The sequence below is a fragment of the Simochromis diagramma genome, unplaced genomic scaffold (assembly GCF_900408965.1).
Source record: "Simochromis diagramma unplaced genomic scaffold, fSimDia1.1 OVJJ01000603.1, whole genome shotgun sequence".
Classification (NCBI taxonomy): domain Eukaryota; kingdom Metazoa; phylum Chordata; class Actinopteri; order Cichliformes; family Cichlidae; genus Simochromis; species Simochromis diagramma.
Genome location: NW_024387414.1, coordinates 13,509,280 through 13,529,685, shown reverse-complemented (window position 1 = coordinate 13,529,685; position 20,406 = coordinate 13,509,280). Strand labels below are relative to the sequence as shown.

Below are 20,406 nucleotides of genomic sequence, written 5' to 3'. Positions count from 1 at the left end.
GCACAGACACGCACAAGCATGTACGCAGAAACACAGACATGGAAAAAGTGTTCACGTGTACGCAACACATAACCTTTTACACAGTCTCTTCCACATACTGTCACAGATTCATTCATTCACACACACAGAAACACGCACGCACACGTATGTATGCATGGCGGTAGCAGATTAATAGGGTGTCAGCTTCTGTTTGGGTGAGGGAGCGTCAGGCGTCGGCCAGATGGTTCTCAGGGATGATGACTGTCAGGGGTCCTGCTCTGATCAATGGGATGTATTAATACAGCACACACGCGCACACACTCACATACACTGTTGCATTATACACACACAAACAGAAATGTTATGCGTGCGCACAAGCACACACAACCATATTCAAACATATGTATGCACACAAAGTAATGCTCACACACACACATTTGAATACACATATGCCTGTGGTCTCTCTTCACCAGCGATCCCAAGGGCCACAGTGTAACATCTGGAATAGCCAAGGGAGGGAGGAAAGGACAGCAGAGTAAAGGAGGAGAAAGAGGGAGTTGGTAGGCAGGGAAACACGAGAGAAATACAGGAAAAAGAGGAAAAGGAGGGGCAAAGGGAGTATGGGAAGTAGCTAAAGAAAGAGTGCAATACAGAAGGGTTAAAGGGTGAAAGGCATAAAAGAGGTAGTAAAACTGGAAAGAGACGAGGGCAGAGTGGAGAGACGAGCTGGGGAAACGAAGATATAAGAGTAAGGTGAACGACGATGTTGAGACACTAAAGAGAAACAAGAAAATCAGCCACAGAAGAGACTGGAAGTTTTGAAGAAGAAAACGCACAGGAACAGATAGAAAAAAGCAAAAGAGATTAAAATAGTGACAGATGTGATCAGAAGAAGAAAAAGAAGTAAGCTGTGGGGAGGTTGAGGTGGAAAGCTTAAACACGAGCGAAAATAGAGTTTTATCTACTCGATAAAGCATTTGTCCAGAGCTATTGAGAGCAAAATGATTACCGGTGGCCAGAATCTCAGGTGATATTGTCAAAAAATGAAGCAGTAGCAACAGCAGGGGAACACAAAGAAGGAGAAACTTGAGAGAAAAGAAGGAGAACAAAAAAACCCGACCAAAACATGAAGCACCGTGCAATAAAAACAACCTGACAGGGTAGAATGAGTGACAAGCATGTTTGTCAGAAAGGTGTAAAGCATGGAGAGTGAATTTCTGTGTGCACGCGAGACAGTGTGTGTGCCAAGCGGCGTGTAGGTGTCTAGCGAGGCAGGCCGCCTGCGCTTCGTACCCTCATTCCGTCCGATTGCCATGACGACCCCATTAATCAGCCAAGCTGGCACAGAGCAGGGTTCCCAGCCCAGCCTGAGATCAATACACACACAAATAGACACATACCAAATGGATACACACACACGCACATATGCACAATTACTACATGCACAAAAGAAATTGAAGTGGATGAAGAGTGTGAAAGACTGGATCCCTTTTTAGAGGAAAAAACTTAAATAAGGGTTGAAACAAAATATTACTGGGAGAAGTGCTGGACTGGTTTGTGACTGTTTAATATGAAAACAAAATATAAGCTGTTCATGTGCTTCACATTAATGTTATGACCCATATTTTACAATTAATCTAGCAGGGCTGTCAAACTTATTTTAGATCAACCCGATTTAATCTAAATTAAATTTCAATGAAAAAAATATTGCCAGTGCTACCACTCAGCCTCCTAGAAGATCCAGCTACGTGATTTTCTTCTCGAGATAATGCATTCACAAGACTTTCAGAAAACTTGACCTTTGACCTTGAGAGCAAGGTCAGTAAGATTCCCATACCCAACAGTCTTTTACAGCTGAGGGGTGAAAATTAAATAGTAAAATAAAGACAGAGGAACCTACATTTCTTTTAATGTTAGAAGTACAAATAGATGCTGCAGCTGTTCGCAAAGATGAAACCATTGTTACATAATACAAAAACACTACACAAATTGTTGCAAATTGAAGACACACCTCAACACAGATCTTTGACCCAACCATGTCAGGGAATGATTTTGTCAGTCAGAAGGCTCTAAAACGAATAAAGATTCAGACATCTGGGTTGGATAAAATTAACATTTCAGACAGAAACAAAGTTTGCAAAGCCATCCAGTGGGCTGGACTCTAACAGGCTGGTTCTGTCCCACAGGACACCCCTGACTTAGGCATTTTTTTTGCCATTGAATCCTTGATTAATGATGCTAAAGCGAACAAAGTCAAAACCCAAATTTTAATCCTTCAGATAAAGTCTGCTCTACCTGAATCAGCTAAAGGCTTTCTAATTTTCACACTCTTTGTGTATTCCTAAACAACGCAGTGCATGTGGTGAAGACAACTGCGTGACAAATGACCGCCACCAAAATAAGTCTATGCCATGTCAATGAGCCTCCTGCACACACACACACAATCTCACACAGGCACACACAAACACAGAGTGTTCCATATCAATGAGAAGGTGAAAGGTCTCCATTTACATCTTGTATTAATTATGAGTGACAAGCCAAAGGTCACAGAGGGAGAAGAGGCCACACATATGGACAGAATATAGATCTATACTTCTACCTTGTCTCTCTTTTGCTCTCCTCCTTACCTTCCTATCTATCACTCTGTCTCGTTCCCTGCTTGTTCATTTACTTGTCTTTTTATCCCTTCCCCTTCTCTTTTTCATCTCACTCATTCTAGCTCTTTTCATTCTTAACTTCTTTAACAGCTATCTACCTCTTTGATCTCTTGTTGCTTTAATGTTGACCACATTCTTTCAGTCTGTTTCTCCTTCCTTCCTTTTATACAAAATTTTATGTTAAAATGTTTTCAAGTTGTTTATATTTTAGCTTCTTCTTAAAGATTATTTTGTGGTATTTGTGTCTATAGACTGGGAAGAGCATAAAAACAGGAAGATGGAGAATGATATGCAGGTCTGGGCAACTGGGAATTAAACCACAACTCACTCCTATGTGTGGTAAGTAACCCAGCTATCTAAAACCAGGTTGCTCTTGAATTAATTTTGATTTTTAAATGGATAACTAACTGAAATTTTTCACAAACAGATTATTATATTATAGACAGACAGACAGACAGACAGACAGACAGACACACACACACACACACACACACACACACACACACACACACACACACACACACACACACGTATAGATGTATGGTGGATAGGGGATGCCAGCAAGTGCTGAGCTGCCAGTTCACATTGAGAGTAGATGGCAGCTGTTAATGTATAATATGCATATATATGGGAATGAAGGTGTTTGTATATGTGTGTGTGTTTGTGTGTTTGGTATCAGGAAACATGCTCATACTGGTATTTCTGATATGTTAGATCATCCAGCGTGATACAGAATTATGGAAGTGATCTTGGGAATAGCAGACCATGGGCAGCGTGTGTTTATGTCTTTTCAGGCCCCTCACTGGCAAACAGATGGCACAAGCACCACAGGTACAGTCCAAATTTCTTTACATTTATTGTATGAATGACATGTGACATGCACGTGTGTGTGTGTGTGTGTGTGTGTGTGTGTGTGTGTGTGTGTGTGTGTGTGATTACCTCTACAGTGAGAGCAGTAACAATAGTTGAGTTGAGCGTAGGGTCCTTTTGGTGCTTCCTGTAAACCAGCCCATAATGGGAAATGAGACCATTGGGCTGTCCTGGTTCACTCCATTTTAGGTGGACTGAATACGCACCTGTCAAAGTAGCATGGTGAACTGTTACAATAAATCAATACAAGATAATTTTATACGTGTTAGTCATGCAAATGTGGGTCAAGACACAAAGTTTGCTAAAGTACATCATAGGGACAGAGCGCCACGAAAACATATGTGACAACAAACCTAATCAGACACTTGAACGTCATCTAACTGAACACGGACATTTTAAAGACGGTAACAAAGGAAAACTGGATGAAACTATCCAGAGCTTAGAGCCAGCTACAAGCCAGCAGCCTCGGTATGAGCGGAGGATGAACGCAGTTACAAAGAAAATTTTGGAGAAGAGCGAAAAAGAGAAAAGGGTTCACGTCCTGTTACCTGGTGAAGTCATAAACATACTATGTAGGCACCGGAAATTTGTTTTGTTATACAAATCTGTTGCACTTGCTTTTGTTTGGTAAGGTGAAATACACTGAATAAAAAAATTCAATGAACACAAAACACTGATATGGACTGGGTTATGTGTTAAGAATGAAAGGACGCCATATCATTTGATAGAAGTGAAAATTATCAACCTACAGAGGGCTGAATTCAAAGACCCTGAAAATACTCAGTAGTTTGTTTGTTTACATGGCTTGAGATGATGGATGGGGTCCTCCTCCTCCCAGAACTGGAACAGGGCATCACTGAGCTCCTGGACAATCTGAGTTTTAACCTGCTGGCATCGGATGGACCAAAACACAATGGCCCAGAGGGGTTCTATTGGATCAGGGGTGGCCAACTCCAGGCCTCGAGAGCCGGTGTCCTGCAGGTTTTACATGTGTCCTTGATCCATCACAGCTGATATAATGGTTACATTACCGCCTCAACATGTCTTGAAGTTCTCCAGAGGCCTGGTAATGAACTAATCATTTGATTCAGGTGTGTTGACCCAGGGTGATATCTGAAACCTGCAGGACAGCGGCTCTCGAGGCCTGGAGTTGGCCACCCCTGTATTGGATTTAGGTCAGGCGAGGGTGGGCCTAGTCAAAGGTATCAAGTCCTTCATCCTCCAAAAACTGTCTACATACTCTCACCACATGAGGCTGGGCATTATCATGAACTAGGAGGACCACAGGCACCACTGCACCAGCGTAGGGTTTGACAGTGGGTCAGAGGATTTCAGCCTAATCATAGTCAGGGTGCTGTTGCCTAGACTGTAGAGGTTTGTATGTCCCTTCATGGATATGCCTCCACAGACCATCGCTGACCCAGCACCAAAACGGCCATGATGAACGATGATACAGGCAGCATATTGTTCTCCATGCCTTCTACTGATCCTTTCAGATATGTCATATGTGCTCACTGTGAACCTGCTGTTATTCTTGACAAGCCCAGGGTACCAGCGGTGAACCTGCCAATTCTTGTATTCTATGGAAAATGTCAACTGGACTCCACGGTGCTAGGCAGAGAGCAAAGGGCCCACTGGAGGATGTCAGACCACCCAAATGAAGTCTGACTATTTTGTCAGAGACATTCACACCAGTGGGCTGCAAGATGCTGTAGGGTTTTGTAGGGGTCTCACCTTGTGATACCAGTACTGACAATGAATTTAGCTAAATCCAAAACTAGAAAAACCCCCCCAGAAAAGATCAGAAGGGAAAAATGCCAGTGACCTCCACTTGTAAAATCATTCCTGTTTGATGGTTGTCTCATTGTTTCCCCTCTAATTTGCCTGTTGTTAAGTTCATCAACACTAAAGCAGCTAAAAGTGATAAACAAACCCCTCCACTACTACCAACCAGATCAATATCTCAGATATTTACTTGATGCTATACTATGATCTCAGTTATACTTATTAAAAAGAAAACACAAAATAATTGTAAATTGAAACTGGCAAAAGAAAATCGTAATGAGGTCATCTCTAATAAATACCGGTTTTCATGTGACTTGTTGAACCTACCCGAAGGAGTGACAATGGGAACGGCCATATCTTGTGGTTTTGCCTCTAATGTCTGGCCCAAAGCCCAGTGACTCAGAATTGAGCCTCTAGAGTTGTGGGCACGAACTCTGTACTGATAGTAGCTGAAGGGCTGAAGAGCAGGACTCGCGTCAAAAAATTCAAGAGGCCCACTAGACCAGATGAAAACCAGCAGCTCCTCCTCTGTTCCTAATGGACGCCTAAGAGAAAATAAACACTTGTATTAGCTTTTCATCAGTTTCCTTTAAATACTTTCATACTATATACACCTCATTAAAAATTTAAATATTCAATTTTTTGGTAATGTTTCTTTTTTTTAAATTAAACATCAACTATATCAAATCAATTTTAATTTTGCACATATTTACGTCAGTTTTCTAAAGATGAAGACACTAAGTTTGTGTGGAATTCAAATAAAAAATGGATCATCACATCTTAAACACTCTGTATAAGCCATGAGCTGATGCAAGCACCCTGATGTCTTTGGTAAGCCCATTTGTCTGATTACGTAGGGTTTCAGGTGTGTGCATGAGAGACGGAAAGAGAGAGATTTTCCTGTTTTATCCAAGTCCCTGTCTGCCTGAGTCTGATCATGCCAGATGTGTCACTGAGTGTGTGTGTGTACTGCTATGCTAATGTGTGTTTCCTGAGGACTTAAAGGGCTTAGTCTGGTCTGACCCTGCATACAGATCACAAACTCTTTGGTCAACAAGCAGACCACGACCTTCAGCATGTATTAATGATGCACATTCACACACACCTACACACACACACGGTTACAATAAATAGAGTTTTAAGTAGACATTTATCTGAAAGTATAATCACTAAAACTTTTATCCATTACTGCATAGAAAGGCAAATATGTATATTGTTATGTATCTTATATGTAATAATCGTATGTGATACATGTGTGCTATTTCTGGTTCAACAGTTTGACAGTCTGAATTGGTACTCTGAGCACATGAACACAGTGTAGGTATGAGAATGTGAAAAAAAGCCTTGCACGTGGCTTCTGCATGTTCTTGTGTTTTAATCATAGATCCACCAGCAGGACTTGAAATCTGATTCTATTTTATGTGATACATTTATGGGAACATATAGAAAATTCAGAAGGGTTTAAAAAACTCGAATACCACTATAACACTATAACTTGATAAAGTCACTTTAGGTGTAAGTACTGATGATACTGGCGAAGAGTCGATATATAGAACAATGACATGCCTCAAAAATGCACTGTACACTTTTTCAACCTACAAGACTACCTTTGGACAAAGCACAGTCTCATAGCACAACTACATCCTAATACCGAAGGAGAAAAGAACAGGTATTTATAAGAAGGCAAAGCCAGGCCATATGTCTCAGTGTACTATATTTGTTCATCTGTTACCTGTATATATGGTAGGAGGTGATGAGTCCATTTGGTTTCTTGGGGGCTGACCAGTGAATCTCCAGAACATTGGCTTCACTTGCCTTTACTGTGGGCGGCAGCAGATTTTCTGGGGTGGCCTCTAACGTCCGCACAAAGACACCATCTCCTACTCCACAGCCCTCTATATGAAACAAAACAATCAGAAATAATTCTGGTACATGGTTAGAGACACAACAGCAACACCTTAACTAAGTAAAATGGCCATAAAGTTTTTATCAATCTACCTGATTGGTACTTCATGCACTTAAAAAATATATACCTATCTGACAGGCTTGCACTCTTATGTAGTAAATAGTGAAAGGCTTTAGATCTGTCACAGTGAGGTGCAGGTCTTGTCCAGCATGCTGTATTATTGCATCTTCACTCCCTGGATTTAACAGGATGTTGTAGTTCACAGGCTGGCTGTTATTTAGTTGACCTGTGCAAAGAGAAACAATATGATAACCTTTAGGTGGTTATGTCATTTGCTGGGATAGATTTATAAGAAAAAAAGAAGAAAAAAATATTCTGAGTGCTTTTTTCGCTGTTTTTTCCCCAATTTTTTCTGAAGTTTTGGCTTTACAATTCCAGCACTGTGGGCCTTAGAACCAGACAAAAACACACAAATGTATACATACAGATAACACTCACACGCCCATACACACATGCCCCTGGACTTTGTTAATATTCTCACAGGAGGTTTTTCCATAATTCAGGCCAACTGTATTGTGATGGGTTATTCAACATTCATGAACTCTGGATATCTCGAGAACGAACTGATTACCAGACAAATGAAAGACTTCAATTATTCACCCCCCAACTCACATATGCACACACAAACCTTTGCACACACATCTCTGACTTCAGCACATTCAGGTTTTTAAATGGACACACTTTGAGGTAAGACACCTTCACATAATACACACATGTGCGTGGAGGTGTTTATGTGTGAGCGATAATGGCGTGATAATGCCGTAAAGGTTTAATTCAAAACCTATCACTTGCATTATCATCTTGTATTTAACACACACGGTGTACACACACACACAATTCATGCATGTTCTCTTCCATACAGCTAAAAGCCTGCATTCAATACATTTTCTCACACACACATGCACGCACATACAGGCACCAACACCGCGATGGAGGAATTGATCCTCGAGTAAATGCCTTTTTAATAGCCATAAGTCAGTGCTTTGGCAGTCAGTGTATGCATTTGAAGACATGAACACAGGTGCATGTACACAGACACATACACACACACACTGTCAAGAGAGTCAGGTATGCACACACACCCATGCACACACAAGACGAAAACACTCCAGACTCTGGGCTCAGGGAGTTAACCAAGCGTGAGAACCCAGCCGATATTTCCTCACCTTTAAAATCAACCCATAATGACGATAGAATAGGCCTGCCTATGGAAATATCTTGCAATGGTGCACACAAACACACACACGCACACACATTCACGCGTGCACATACACAATGAAATACGTATAAAGATGCATAAATAAACACAGACAAAAATATACAAAAACAAAAGACACACAAACCCACACACACTACTAAGTGAAGTGTCTTTGCTAGTTGGCCCTTTAAGCGGTTTCTGAGATAGGAAATCAGCCTAATGAGAGAGTAATAGTCAATGATAGATGGGTTAGGGCAGACAATCACTGCCCCATAAGCATGAAACTCAGCCCTATGTGTATGCTCATGTATGCCTGTGTATGTGGTCTTGAGAGGCCAGGTCTTGAGAGGCCAGAAGGTGAGTACTCAGAGCTTTTTTGTGGGTGTGAGCCACCCTTTTTCTGATTTCATGAAACAATACCTTTAATGTCCCTTGTAAAGAAAGCTAGCACTTAAATTCACTGCACTAAAGAATCACCAGTTGTAACAAGCTAAGCTTGGTTTCTGAGTTGGAAAGTCTAAAAAATATAAATAGTATTTCCAAGGAGCAAATTTAAATATACAAATGATAGAGAACAACTAGAACTTAAAATAAACGTCTAATCTTTGACACCATTCTGACTGAAATAACTTAATACACTCTACAGAAAATCACTTAGGGCCATCCAGCCTTTCATCCATCCATGTGTCCTTTCATTCAGATTGCTACTTACCAGGAGGGGACCAGGCAAGAGATATGGAGTAGGGGCCTGACACTGTCACATTGTGCGGAGGTGGGATCCCAGAGGGGCATGAGACTGGTGTTTGTATAACATATTTGTCACTCACACCAGTCCCACCCCCCGTACTAGCCTCCAGCTCATACAAGTACCTAAATAGATAGTGGGGCAAAGAAGGGTGTGGAGAAAGCAACACAGACATTACAGTGTAAGGCTGATATACCATAACATTTCTTAGCATTTGTCAGTATATGACCTGAAATTTGTTTACTTTATGTATTCCCATACATCAAGTATTCAAGTGTATTTATCTACTAAGCAACTTCCACTTTGCAACATTTCTATTTGTACTTTTCTTCCATCTGTGGCAGTGATCTTTTGTCCTTTATAAGCATCCAATCAACTCAAGTCTTACTCACATGCTACAAAACATACTACATGGTTGTTCATTTGCATCTACTTAGCGATGCGGTGCATGTTGTGCAGTAGAAGAAAATTACAGCCAGAACAAACTTTGGATAGTTCAGCTGCCCTGCATTTTTATAATGAAAATCAGCCCAGCTGTGCAAACGCAATGGTCTCACTGATGTACAACAAAATCTCTGTTCATAGTAAATCAGTGTGAAGCCACAATTGAAGTGGAAAATTCTGTGGATGATCTACTAACAGTACAAATCTGTTAACATTAAAGCAAATGCAACCTGTTCATTTCAATAATGACCAGTGCAATCTACTAAGAGCAGCACAAATTAACAAAGAGCCACGAACAAACACAACTCATGAACCGAGCATACCGCTAATCTCCTAACACCACAGGGGCAATTTGTTATTTGTAATATGACAAACGTAAGTGTAGGTTTTAATCTCAGGAAACAGCATGCAAGTGCAGTCTAAGGAGAAGCATTTTTATGTGGTAGAACTGGAGGCATTAGCAGAAGAATGTAAGACTTTTATTAAAATACTGCTTGCTAAGAGGACTTATAAGCCTTATAACATGTAATAAAGGCCTCCTTCACACCTTGGTTTAAAGCAGAGACCAATTGATGAGATGACTGATATCTGATAATGTGCTTCTCGGACACATCAAGAATAGAAAAAAATTTGCACAAGTAGTGCAAAGTCTCTCTTTTACCGCGTCCTCTCTCTTCTCAGAGTCATACCTCTTTCTAGCAAGAACTACCACACCCATATGGAGCACAAGACAAGTTAAAATATACTTTTGGGCTGAAGGAAGAAGAAAGTTGAAAAGCCAGAAGGACTGCTGGATACCAAATCCTGAAAATCACAGTGAATCGCAGTTTGTTTCAGTACTCTTCTCCCCAATGTTTCTAGTCACAAATGGAAAACCTCTACTAATGTATATGCAATATGACCAGCCCTTAATTATCCTGATAATATCATCTCAACAATTTTTTTGAGTTAAGCCTATTGAGTTTCATCTTACTAGATTATGAACTTCATAAGAAAATCTGTGCTCTGTATGTTCAAACCAACAGGAAATTTGTCATCACATGCATTATTTTCTTCATCTTCATCTAGTAAGTCAAATGTGCAAATATTTTTTATTAAGTCCACAAGTATTTGTTTGGTTACAGTAGAGATATTTGAAGGAAGTAGCTTATTTTAGCCGATTCCTTATTTGCGAGAGGTCACCACAGCTTTTTACATACGATGCCTCGATTTCGATTTGATACGCAAGGGGATGTTTTGGGTGACTGGCTAAACTACTACACTATGAAGACAATTCAGAAATGGAAGATAAAAAAATAATAAATAAATTATAAATATCAATAAAAAACAAAAAAATACAAACATAAAGGTTAAAAGTTGTAATAAATATATTGATTAAACTACATAAACAACAAACTCTATAAAGAAGAAAGGCTAGCAAAGTTTAGTTTTCAACCCTTTAAAGGTTCTATTTATCTGTAATAACTATCATTGTGCTGTTCTTCACATTTGTTATACACCTTTGCTCTCTCGATTTCATTTGTCTCGCTGCCGCTCGCGACCCACTCTCTACTTCTTTTGACAATGACATCATAAGATAGATTTCCCTTTTAAGAGCGTGTGGCTGGTTGGTGCTAAAGCCTACATTAGCTGTGTAAGTGGGCCACCATTTAACATTAAAAGCCTTTAATTTGCTATAAACTCTAGCACACATGTGTTAATAGGCAGCGGGTGTTGGGTTATTGTTCCTGTACAGAGCATTTTAAACAGGAGGCCATTAGTGCCTCTGCACTGGGTTAGAACGCACTCAGGAAAAGGTATTAAAACTACTCATATGTTACTCTCACAGATGCACACACACACACACACAAAACATAAATAAATGTGGCTCACTGAGACACACCGACTATGTCAAGGAGAGATAGAAAGACAGAGGGACAGAAATCCTGAGAGGAAGAGAGTGAAGAAGAGACAGAGTGATGGAGAGGGAGAATTTTATGATGGCATAAGGTTTCAGTGGGAGAATGAAGTTAAACACTTCATCACTGGAAGATATTTACTTAAATGTAAACAGCGCCTTGGGATATCAAAAGTAAAATTGTGTGTGTGTGGAGAAGGTAATCGGTCAGTGAGGCATTTGCATCTGTTTGGCTGTGAATCTGGTTCTGTGTGTGTGTGTGTGTGTGTGTGTGAGTGTGTGAGTGTGTCCTGCGGGGCCAGCCAGAGGGAATAGGTTAATTCTCTCGTCATCTTAGACACTTCCTGGGCTGCTGAAGCAAAGTGACAGCTAATCAACATTGTCATAAATAATCAATGGCCACTTTGAGCAGTCTCACGCACGTACACACGCACACACACAAAGTCATGTGAGCGTGCGCACTCGCACATGCACACACAAGTCTGTCTGGATAATGGGGCCGGTGCTCCCTGTGTAATTCTTGGCGCAGGGCTAAATTGGGAAAAGAAGGGGAAGAGGAAGGGAATGAGGTAAGAAGGAAAGGATAGGAGGGGAGGGAGGGTGAGAAGGAAGAGAAAGGAATCAGAAGCGAGACAAGCGATGAGAAGCGAAGGGTCGGAGCAGGTATGCCTCCTGGCAGACTATCTGGAATTAAGGAAAATTAAACGTCACACACACATACAGTGCTATCTTCTTTCTCTCTTCTTTCTCTTTCACTCACACATAGAGGAGATTGGAGTACTGCAGGGTGTTATCCCAGGAATTCTATTTGGGGTAAGGAGAAATTGTCTTGGGAGAGAGAAGCTCGAGGAGAAACAGGAGAGTCAAAATAGGAGGGAGTGGAAGGTATCGTTCCCATATTTAAAACAGAACATCCGCACTGGAAAAAAGACATGGATTAATAAAGGTTAAATGAAAATAAACAGATAAACAAAATCAACGCTTCACTGCTGTCTGCAAGCAAAAGCCAGATCTGATTCGTGATTTTAATTTGTGTGCGTGGCAATGTTTGCATCAGTCATTGGCATGTCAAATATTTGCTCATTAAATGACACAAACAGACATGTGCAGAGTGCAGTCCTGAGAGAGGCGTGGATTGGGCGATAGGAATGCTTTTAAATTAGGGTGATCCACGTATAAAGACACAAACGCGGTGATGATTAATTGTGAAGCTGCATGTCAAGTGTTTTTGTATGTGTGACGTCTACATGGACACACGTTTTTATATTCCTGCACGTATAAATGAGCGCGAGTTCATCCTCTTTACCTGCGATTTGGCAAGAGTCCAGTGTCCGTAAAATTCCGGTCACGGTGGTCTCCGGTAAAAATAGTTTGACTGTCTCTGTTCAGCCTGTACTGGGAGATGTGTCCATTAGGTTGGGATGGCTCATCCCAGTACAGCTCCACTGCAGATGTGTTTATTACTAGGTGTCTGCGCTTCAACCACACACCTGGAGTATAAAAAAAAGAAAAGAAGAACAAATGAGAGCCTCCTTAAATAATTAATTTGCATCTATAATTAGTCAGCAGTCCTACTTCTGTTCCAAAAAAGTAAATAGCATCACTTTGTGTAGAGAAACCAGGCTGTTTATTAAAGCTTATTGTTCGTTAACTAAGGGCACTGTTTGTTTAACAAGTAAAGCACTGAAATGCTATGCACAATATATATGATCAAATTATTAATACTGGAAAAAAGAAAACCCAAACCATGAGAAGAAATGACAGAGAGAAATTACATTAATACAGGATGACAATGAAAATTTAAGTATTATAATTTCACGACTTAAAATGAGCAACACTGATGGTTCAAAATCTAGTTTTTTTTTATCAGCTTAAATATTTTGTCCATATATTCAGTCCAACTACCAAGATTGGTATATTTAAGATGATGAAAGACTACGTAAGAATGAGACACAAGCATAAGTGCAAGGAAATGTGAGCCCAAAAAACAAGAAATAGTAGCTCCAAATAAAAGAAATAAGGAGACTGGACAAATGTACGACAAACAATAGCTTAAAAAGGGCAGAAAAGAGAAAAAAAAAATCCTATTTAAATAGAAAATAAATAGCAGGAAATCTAAGAGAAGAGATGTGCAATGGATTTCAAGAAGAATCAAGAATCACATAAAAAAAAAAATCAAATAAACAACAACAACAAACTTCAACGATATAAAGTGTCCACACTTGATACAATGAAAAAGCCAAAAGCTAAAGGGTTTACGAAATACTGCACAGTGAGGAAGCACAGGGGACAACTAATTAGATGCAGAAATCAGAGCAGAAAAAAGAGCATAGATGTAAAGAAGAAATCAAAAAGAGACAAGGTACACTGTAAAAACAAAAATTCTAAAAGTCAGACATACTTCATTTAAGTATTTATTAAAATTATAACAAGCTGTGATATTGTTCTTTATCAAACAACAAAAAATATCCAACCATTGGGTTGTAAATTAGACATACATTTGAAAAATACATTTGAAATACTAGAGGATTTGTGTGTGCGTATACCAGCAGGCTTGGCTTGCAGGGTGCATCCTGTGGATGGTAAGCTGGCTCCACATCCCACAGACGTACAGGCCACAAGCACAAAACTATACTCTGTGTATGGCTGCAAACCTGTAACACACAGATATATGTGAGCATGTGCTAAAATCAATGCCTTAGTAAACCCATGTCCACATTTTTAAACATTTTCCCATTTTAATAAACTGCGCACATTTGCAACAAAAAATGAAATCCACAAATATAAACTGAGAGGGATAAAGTGGGTAAGAAGGGAAACAGTAAACTGGAAAACAGGGAGAATGGAACAGGGAAAGAAAAAAGGGAATGCTTGCTCAGATGATATCACTCATTTTCTTCCTGACTGTTTTTTCTCCCTCTCTCTCCTTCTGTTCTTTCCACACTCTCTCAATGGATGGATCCATATCTGTCGGTGTTAAATTATGCATGCCATAACTCAATAATGAAACAACGTAAAGATGGGCAGCCGCGGAACTGACACGGGATAGGACCGGTCCAACGCTGTAATGTCATCAGCTTTTGATCTATGATAATTATGATACCTCTGTATGCGTTTAGGCTACTGTGTCCAGACATGATTTATTTATAGGCACCTGCTATGCAGTCTAAAAGAAATCACATCACGACTGAGTGGTCCTTTAGCTGCAACCACAGGAAATCAGCTTTTATAATAGGATTTAAAAAGTAGAAGCAAATGTAAAAATCCTCCACGTACCTAAACAAAGTTCTTTTTTCTACTCTTTGGAAACCTGTTTTTCCTTCAGATATATTTCCTGCCTGATTGCTGATGTAAGGTGCGAGTGTGAGGATGAATGCAAATCCTAAGTGTTGACATTGGGGGTTGACTGGATGTTTTATGGTCATTCACTTAGCTGACAGCATACAACAGCTTGCAAATCAAATCCAAAGGAAAATGAAAGAACTAAAATGACTTTATTTCAAAAGGATGACTGCATAATGTAGTGTGCTGAATTCTTTATTTGCACGTTATTTTAGGTGAGGAAGAATTGATTTAATATCATTTGTCATTAAAAGTGTTTTTATAGTAATAAACATCTATACAATTTATTTAGTAATCCCATTTATTACAATATTACAAATGCATTTAGAGTCAGAAATAACCGAATCATAACTTTTTCCATGGAAAGATTTAAAATTTCTTGTAGTAAAAGGAGCGATATGTGTATGATTAATACGAAAGTTCAAAGACAACTCTATAAAACTAATGATGCAGATATTACAATTAAACTACACAAAGATTAAATCTGTAATTTAGTAGAAATAACGTTTAAATAAACATCTTTTTGTTGTGATTTTGTTGATAATCAAAATCTGTCTCCAACTGTGTATATTTGGAGGGTGAGAGAAAGAAAGAGAAACCTTACTGTGTATCCCAGCTGCTGTATGCATTACAATACGATACCCACCCAGTGTTGACTACATACAGGAAAGAAAATGTGCACCAACACACACACACACACACACACACACACAGTGGAAGCCTTCACCGCGTCTTCCTCACGTCTCTTTCTACTACTTACCCTGCTTAACATGCCTCGCAGCCTGCCACGCTTAACCCAAGCTCTAATCAATGTGTCTGTGTGCCAATGTTCTCGCAATGTTGCCCTGTGTTTGGGTTAAATAAAGGAAATCTGCCAGCCATACGAAAGAACCAGGGCTGAAGCGTAAGGTTCTGTTACACTATTTAACTGTGCAACTAAGCGTGTGTATCTGCATGTGTGCACTCTACCATAGTAAATGATATCTACGGTGCCAATGATGTCATTTGTCGCAACGATGAATAAAACGGTAACCTTTTGCTACATTTTTCCACACACAAACAGATGCGGTCTGCCTACATGAGCTAAAAATTGTAACAATTTGCGGCAGACCATGAGGAGAGAACTTTCTGTTGGCGTGGTGCTGGCTTCAGAGGTAACAAAACGTCTCACAAGTTCATCAGAATAAGTTTTGCCTATTAATTACGGCCTATAATCGTGCCATGAAGGAGTGTGGAGTGATCGGAGAACGTGCTTGTGAAAACGAATGAATCAATTCCACCCTTGAACGTAAACAATTACAAAGTCTAGCATCACTTGACTCTCTTGTTCCTTCTTCCATTTTCTATATAAGGCAAAAATAAGTGCAGATGCACTTGTCATTTCATAGATTTGCATGTGCACATACATTTAAACCTAAAGAAGAACCCCTTTGATGTTTCTTGGTATGTTTTAAATTAGCTATAACTCTGGTCCTGAAGAGGGCAGTGTTGATCTGCTGGAGAAACGATGCCATGTCTGCGCATACTGGTGTGTGCGCATACTTGTATGCATGTGTGTGTAGCCATGCATGCGCTCGAGTGCTTGATTATGGAAAGACAGAGGAAGCTTCAATCATTATAGCAGTGATCACTAGGAAGTGAAAAACAGGTGGAGGGGGTCTGGATGCGAGAAGCCAGCGGCTCATTGACAAAGAGTTGTTCCTGTCATCGTAAGAGTTGGACACACTGGGTGTTTGTGTTTGAGGGAAATGCAGACTAAGAGACGCTGGAAGTAAGATAGAGAGTTGGTGTTCGAGCAAAATGTCAAGGAGAGAGACTGGACGTGTGAAAGAGAGCAAACAAGTGACACAAATGTGAGACTGCTGTTGGGTGTGTGTGTTGCAGTAAAAATAACTGATTGAAAACGGCATTTTATTGACAGGTTGCCATTCTCTGTTTGCATTAGAGAATATGATAGGATGATGGGCGCAGGCCGCAATACCATGCCTGTCACCTGATACAGAGAGAAAGAGAGAGACTGAGAGAGCGGGGGTGGTGGGGATTGAAAAGTGAAAGAGTAGATGCAGAGAAAGTGGAAAAACCAAACGGGAAAATCGCAGAAGAAAGAAATGCAAGGACGGCTGAGAAGGAATTTAAAGAGAGAAAAAGAGAGAGAGAGCGTGGTGGTACAACAAAACTTGAGACTGGAAAGAAAAACAAATTATCATGGGAAAGAAAAAAGAGGTGATGCAGAGAATGAAAGAAAAGAGAGCGCAAAAGAGAGGAGGGAGAGAAGAGAGCTTTGATAACACCTCTCCTAAATAATTAAGAATTTGACTTCCTGTCTGTGGCTCCCTAATGCAGAGACCGTCTGGGATGGAACAGTGAGATCAGGTTCTCACTCTCTCTGTCACACACACACACACACACACACACACACACACACACACACACACACACACACACACACACACACACACACACACACACACACACACACTCTATCCATCATGGAGTTTTATTGGCATTAATTAACATAGCTTAGAGTGAATGTTGAAACATACATTCATTTTGATTGATTATCTTGTGATTATTGGTTTCAAAGTATGTCTCTTGATTCGAGTCAGTACTCTGACTTTACTTAACTGTGCCTTTCTTTTATTAAGTAAACACCAACAAAAGAAAAACAGAGAAGCAGCATCGAGCGACTCAGCATCTGAATAAATCAACAGTATCTAAAAGAATCTTTCCACAATTTCCCTCATATAATTATCCTTAACTTCTTGAGAAGGTTATAGTGTGTTGCTGCTAAATAGCTTGGTCGAACACTTTCTGCATACTATAACAATGAGACTTCTGAGACATATTCGGCATTTAAACAAAGGTACTTCGGTGTCTACGTACTTGTACCTATAGCGCGTACCAGTCACAGAGTGGACTGTGAGGAAAATGCATTAATAAATAAAAGAACATACTCTATTCCCTGCAGTTCTGAATTAATAACGAGCCTACAAAAGACCAATTAAACACATGATTAATGCCATAATCTATATAATTGCAGGCAATAATTCATTGTGAGCTAATGATAGCAATACTTAATATTGATTCACATGGGGTGTCTTTGTACAGTTGTACTTAATTCTCTCTATAAAGTGTCACTTTTTAAAACAGCTCTGGATGCCATTAATGCAAGTCTGTTTGTTGCTTTTCCTACGGCAAAAAAGGATAAACAAGAAATGGGGGAAGTCGCTTTTTTTCTATAATTTTAATTTCTGTCATCATAGTGGTTTATTAGACTCGCGGTGCTGTTATTCAGTGCTCCACTTTATCACAGTGAAGATTGTTCTGCAAAGCAAATAAAAAAATTCCTAAAATGTCTGATATATATGTATGTATATATATGTGTGTATTTTAAGCCAAAGGGGTGACGCTTTGGGCAACAAATACATCTCAGAATTTTTACATCTTAATTCAAAAGCAACAGGTACAAGCAGCTGGAATGAATTTGAACTTGACTGTTTTTAAAAAAAAGCTCACATGGAAGTTTTCATTTGAGCTTTCATTGATAAATGTACACCTCTCATACCAAAATAATAAGAGAGGGCATTTTTGATCTGAGGAATTTATCAGATCCAGTTACAATCCTGCAAAAAAAAAAGATTTAAAATCGTAAGTGTTGTAGCTAAAAAAAAAGCAGTTTCTGTGGTTTCAGTGAGCGTGTGTGTGACAAAGATCCTGAAGTGTCTGTCTGACAGTGGTGAGATGCAGAGAAGATGAATAATAGCGTATTAAACATTAAGGATGAGGGAATAGCACAGCAATTATTTCTGTTCATATTTCACTGAAAACACTTAGATTCGCCCATCCATCTTTTTATCTGTTTCACTCCTTCCTCTGTTTCTCCTTCACTCCCTTTTAAAACATGTCACTCCTCGGATCCTTTCTCTCTTCTGTCTTCTGTTAATTTTTTTTCCTGTTGAACATCTTTTGCCTCAGTCTTCCTTGAACTCACCGTTTCGCTTTTTCTATATTAGTTTTTGCTTAGTTAAAAAGTAAAACATTTTAAGCCTGTCTGTTTATGACTGGCTGAAGATTAGTCCATACAGGATAATAAGGACAAAATAAAACAAAACTCAAAGCTTTACACAAGAATAATAATAATAAAAAAGATAATAATAATACCAAATGAAATATACAAGTTAACCTGAAATATGAACAAATACATGAAAACTATTTTAAAGCTATTTGTAGCCTGAAAAAGCATACATGTTTAGATCCTGTTCAGATTTTTGGTGGAGATGTCAGAGAGACGATGCTGAGGAAACTATTCAGTATTACAGACAATACATCTCATTCCCTGCACACCACACTGTGGAGTAATATGAAAGGAGGAGTTTGTTTCTACCAGCGACCAGCACTTTGTTCAGCTCCTCCTCCTTCTGTAAGAGTCAGTGATATCTGTAACACTGGATATCATTTATCTCACTATCCCTGTTATATCCCCTTCTCGTTATAACAGGCCACTTTATTTTTTCATGTGCAATAATTACTGTTATAACTTTAGCTCATCTGAGTATTTCTAGGATTTTCCCACACAACCATCTCTAGGGTTTTACAGAGAATGATCCGAAAAGAGAAAATATCCAGTCAGCGGCAGTCCTCTGGGTGAAAACGTCGTGTTGATGCTGGAGGTCGGAGGAGAATAGTCAGACAGAGCAAACAGGAAGGTAACACTAACTCAACCACTCATCACAGCCAAAGTATGCAGAAGAGCATCTTTGAACACACAACATGTTGAATCTTGAAGCAGGTGGGCTACAGCAGCAGAAGATCACATCGGGTGGCACTCCTGTCAGCTAAGGACAGGAAACTATAATTCACACGGACTCAAAATTGGACAACAGAGGATGATGTAGTCTGGTGAAAACATGAAAGCATAAATCAAGCCTGCCTTGTATCAACTGTTCAGGCTGCTGCTGATGGTGTAATACTGTGGAGGATATTTTGGGCCCCTTAATACCAACTGAGCACAGTTTAAGCGACATAGCATATCTGAGAACTGCTGTTAACTATTTCCATCCACATCCATCCTTTCGGACCACAGTATACGCTGTTCAGCATGCGCCATGTCACAAAGCTTAAATCACCAAAATCTCTGAGGAATGGTTCTTGTAAAATCTATTCAAGAAGTCTGGCAGTTTTTTGATGGGAAAATGAGGGTCACACTAAGTACTAGCCACTGAGTTACATGTAATTCTCTATTTTCTATTTATTGAGCAACTCGTGGTCTTGTATAAGGATTATTTTGCAAATAATAAAGTTCTTAGATCTTTAATCTTATCTTCTAACTGCTGTAAAAAAACAAAACGAAAAAAACACTCCAGTAAATTGCACTGACTTCCTAAAAAATGGATGTGCTCCAAAAGGAGAGCTGCAAAGTTCAGAGATAAAAAGAGAGAGGAATAAAGGAGGAGAGAAAAAGACTGCCCCAGTAGTGATTTTGGCTGAAAGTTTTCCAGTGTCTCACTGGGGGACAGGGGAATT

The 20,406-nt window shown here is 39.6% G+C and overlaps 1 protein-coding gene across 6 annotated transcripts in view; it reads right to left on the bottom strand.

The window, feature by feature from the left end:
• ush2a (Usher syndrome 2A (autosomal recessive, mild)) overlaps positions 1–20,406 on the bottom strand; it is a 216,232-nt gene that overhangs the window by 22,638 nt on the left and 173,188 nt on the right. For all 6 annotated transcript variants that reach the window (XM_040011777.1, XM_040011776.1, XM_040011778.1 and 3 more), the window contains 7 exons: positions 14,088–14,195; positions 12,848–13,031; positions 9,168–9,325; positions 7,325–7,483; positions 7,024–7,186; positions 5,619–5,836; positions 3,576–3,712 (listed from right to left, as the gene is read on the bottom strand). In XM_040011777.1, the coding sequence (XP_039867711.1) occupies positions 3,576–3,712; positions 5,619–5,836; positions 7,024–7,186; positions 7,325–7,483; positions 9,168–9,325; positions 12,848–13,031; positions 14,088–14,195 (1,127 nt within the window). The remainder of the gene's footprint in view (positions 1–3,575; positions 3,713–5,618; positions 5,837–7,023; positions 7,187–7,324; positions 7,484–9,167; positions 9,326–12,847; positions 13,032–14,087; positions 14,196–20,406) is intronic.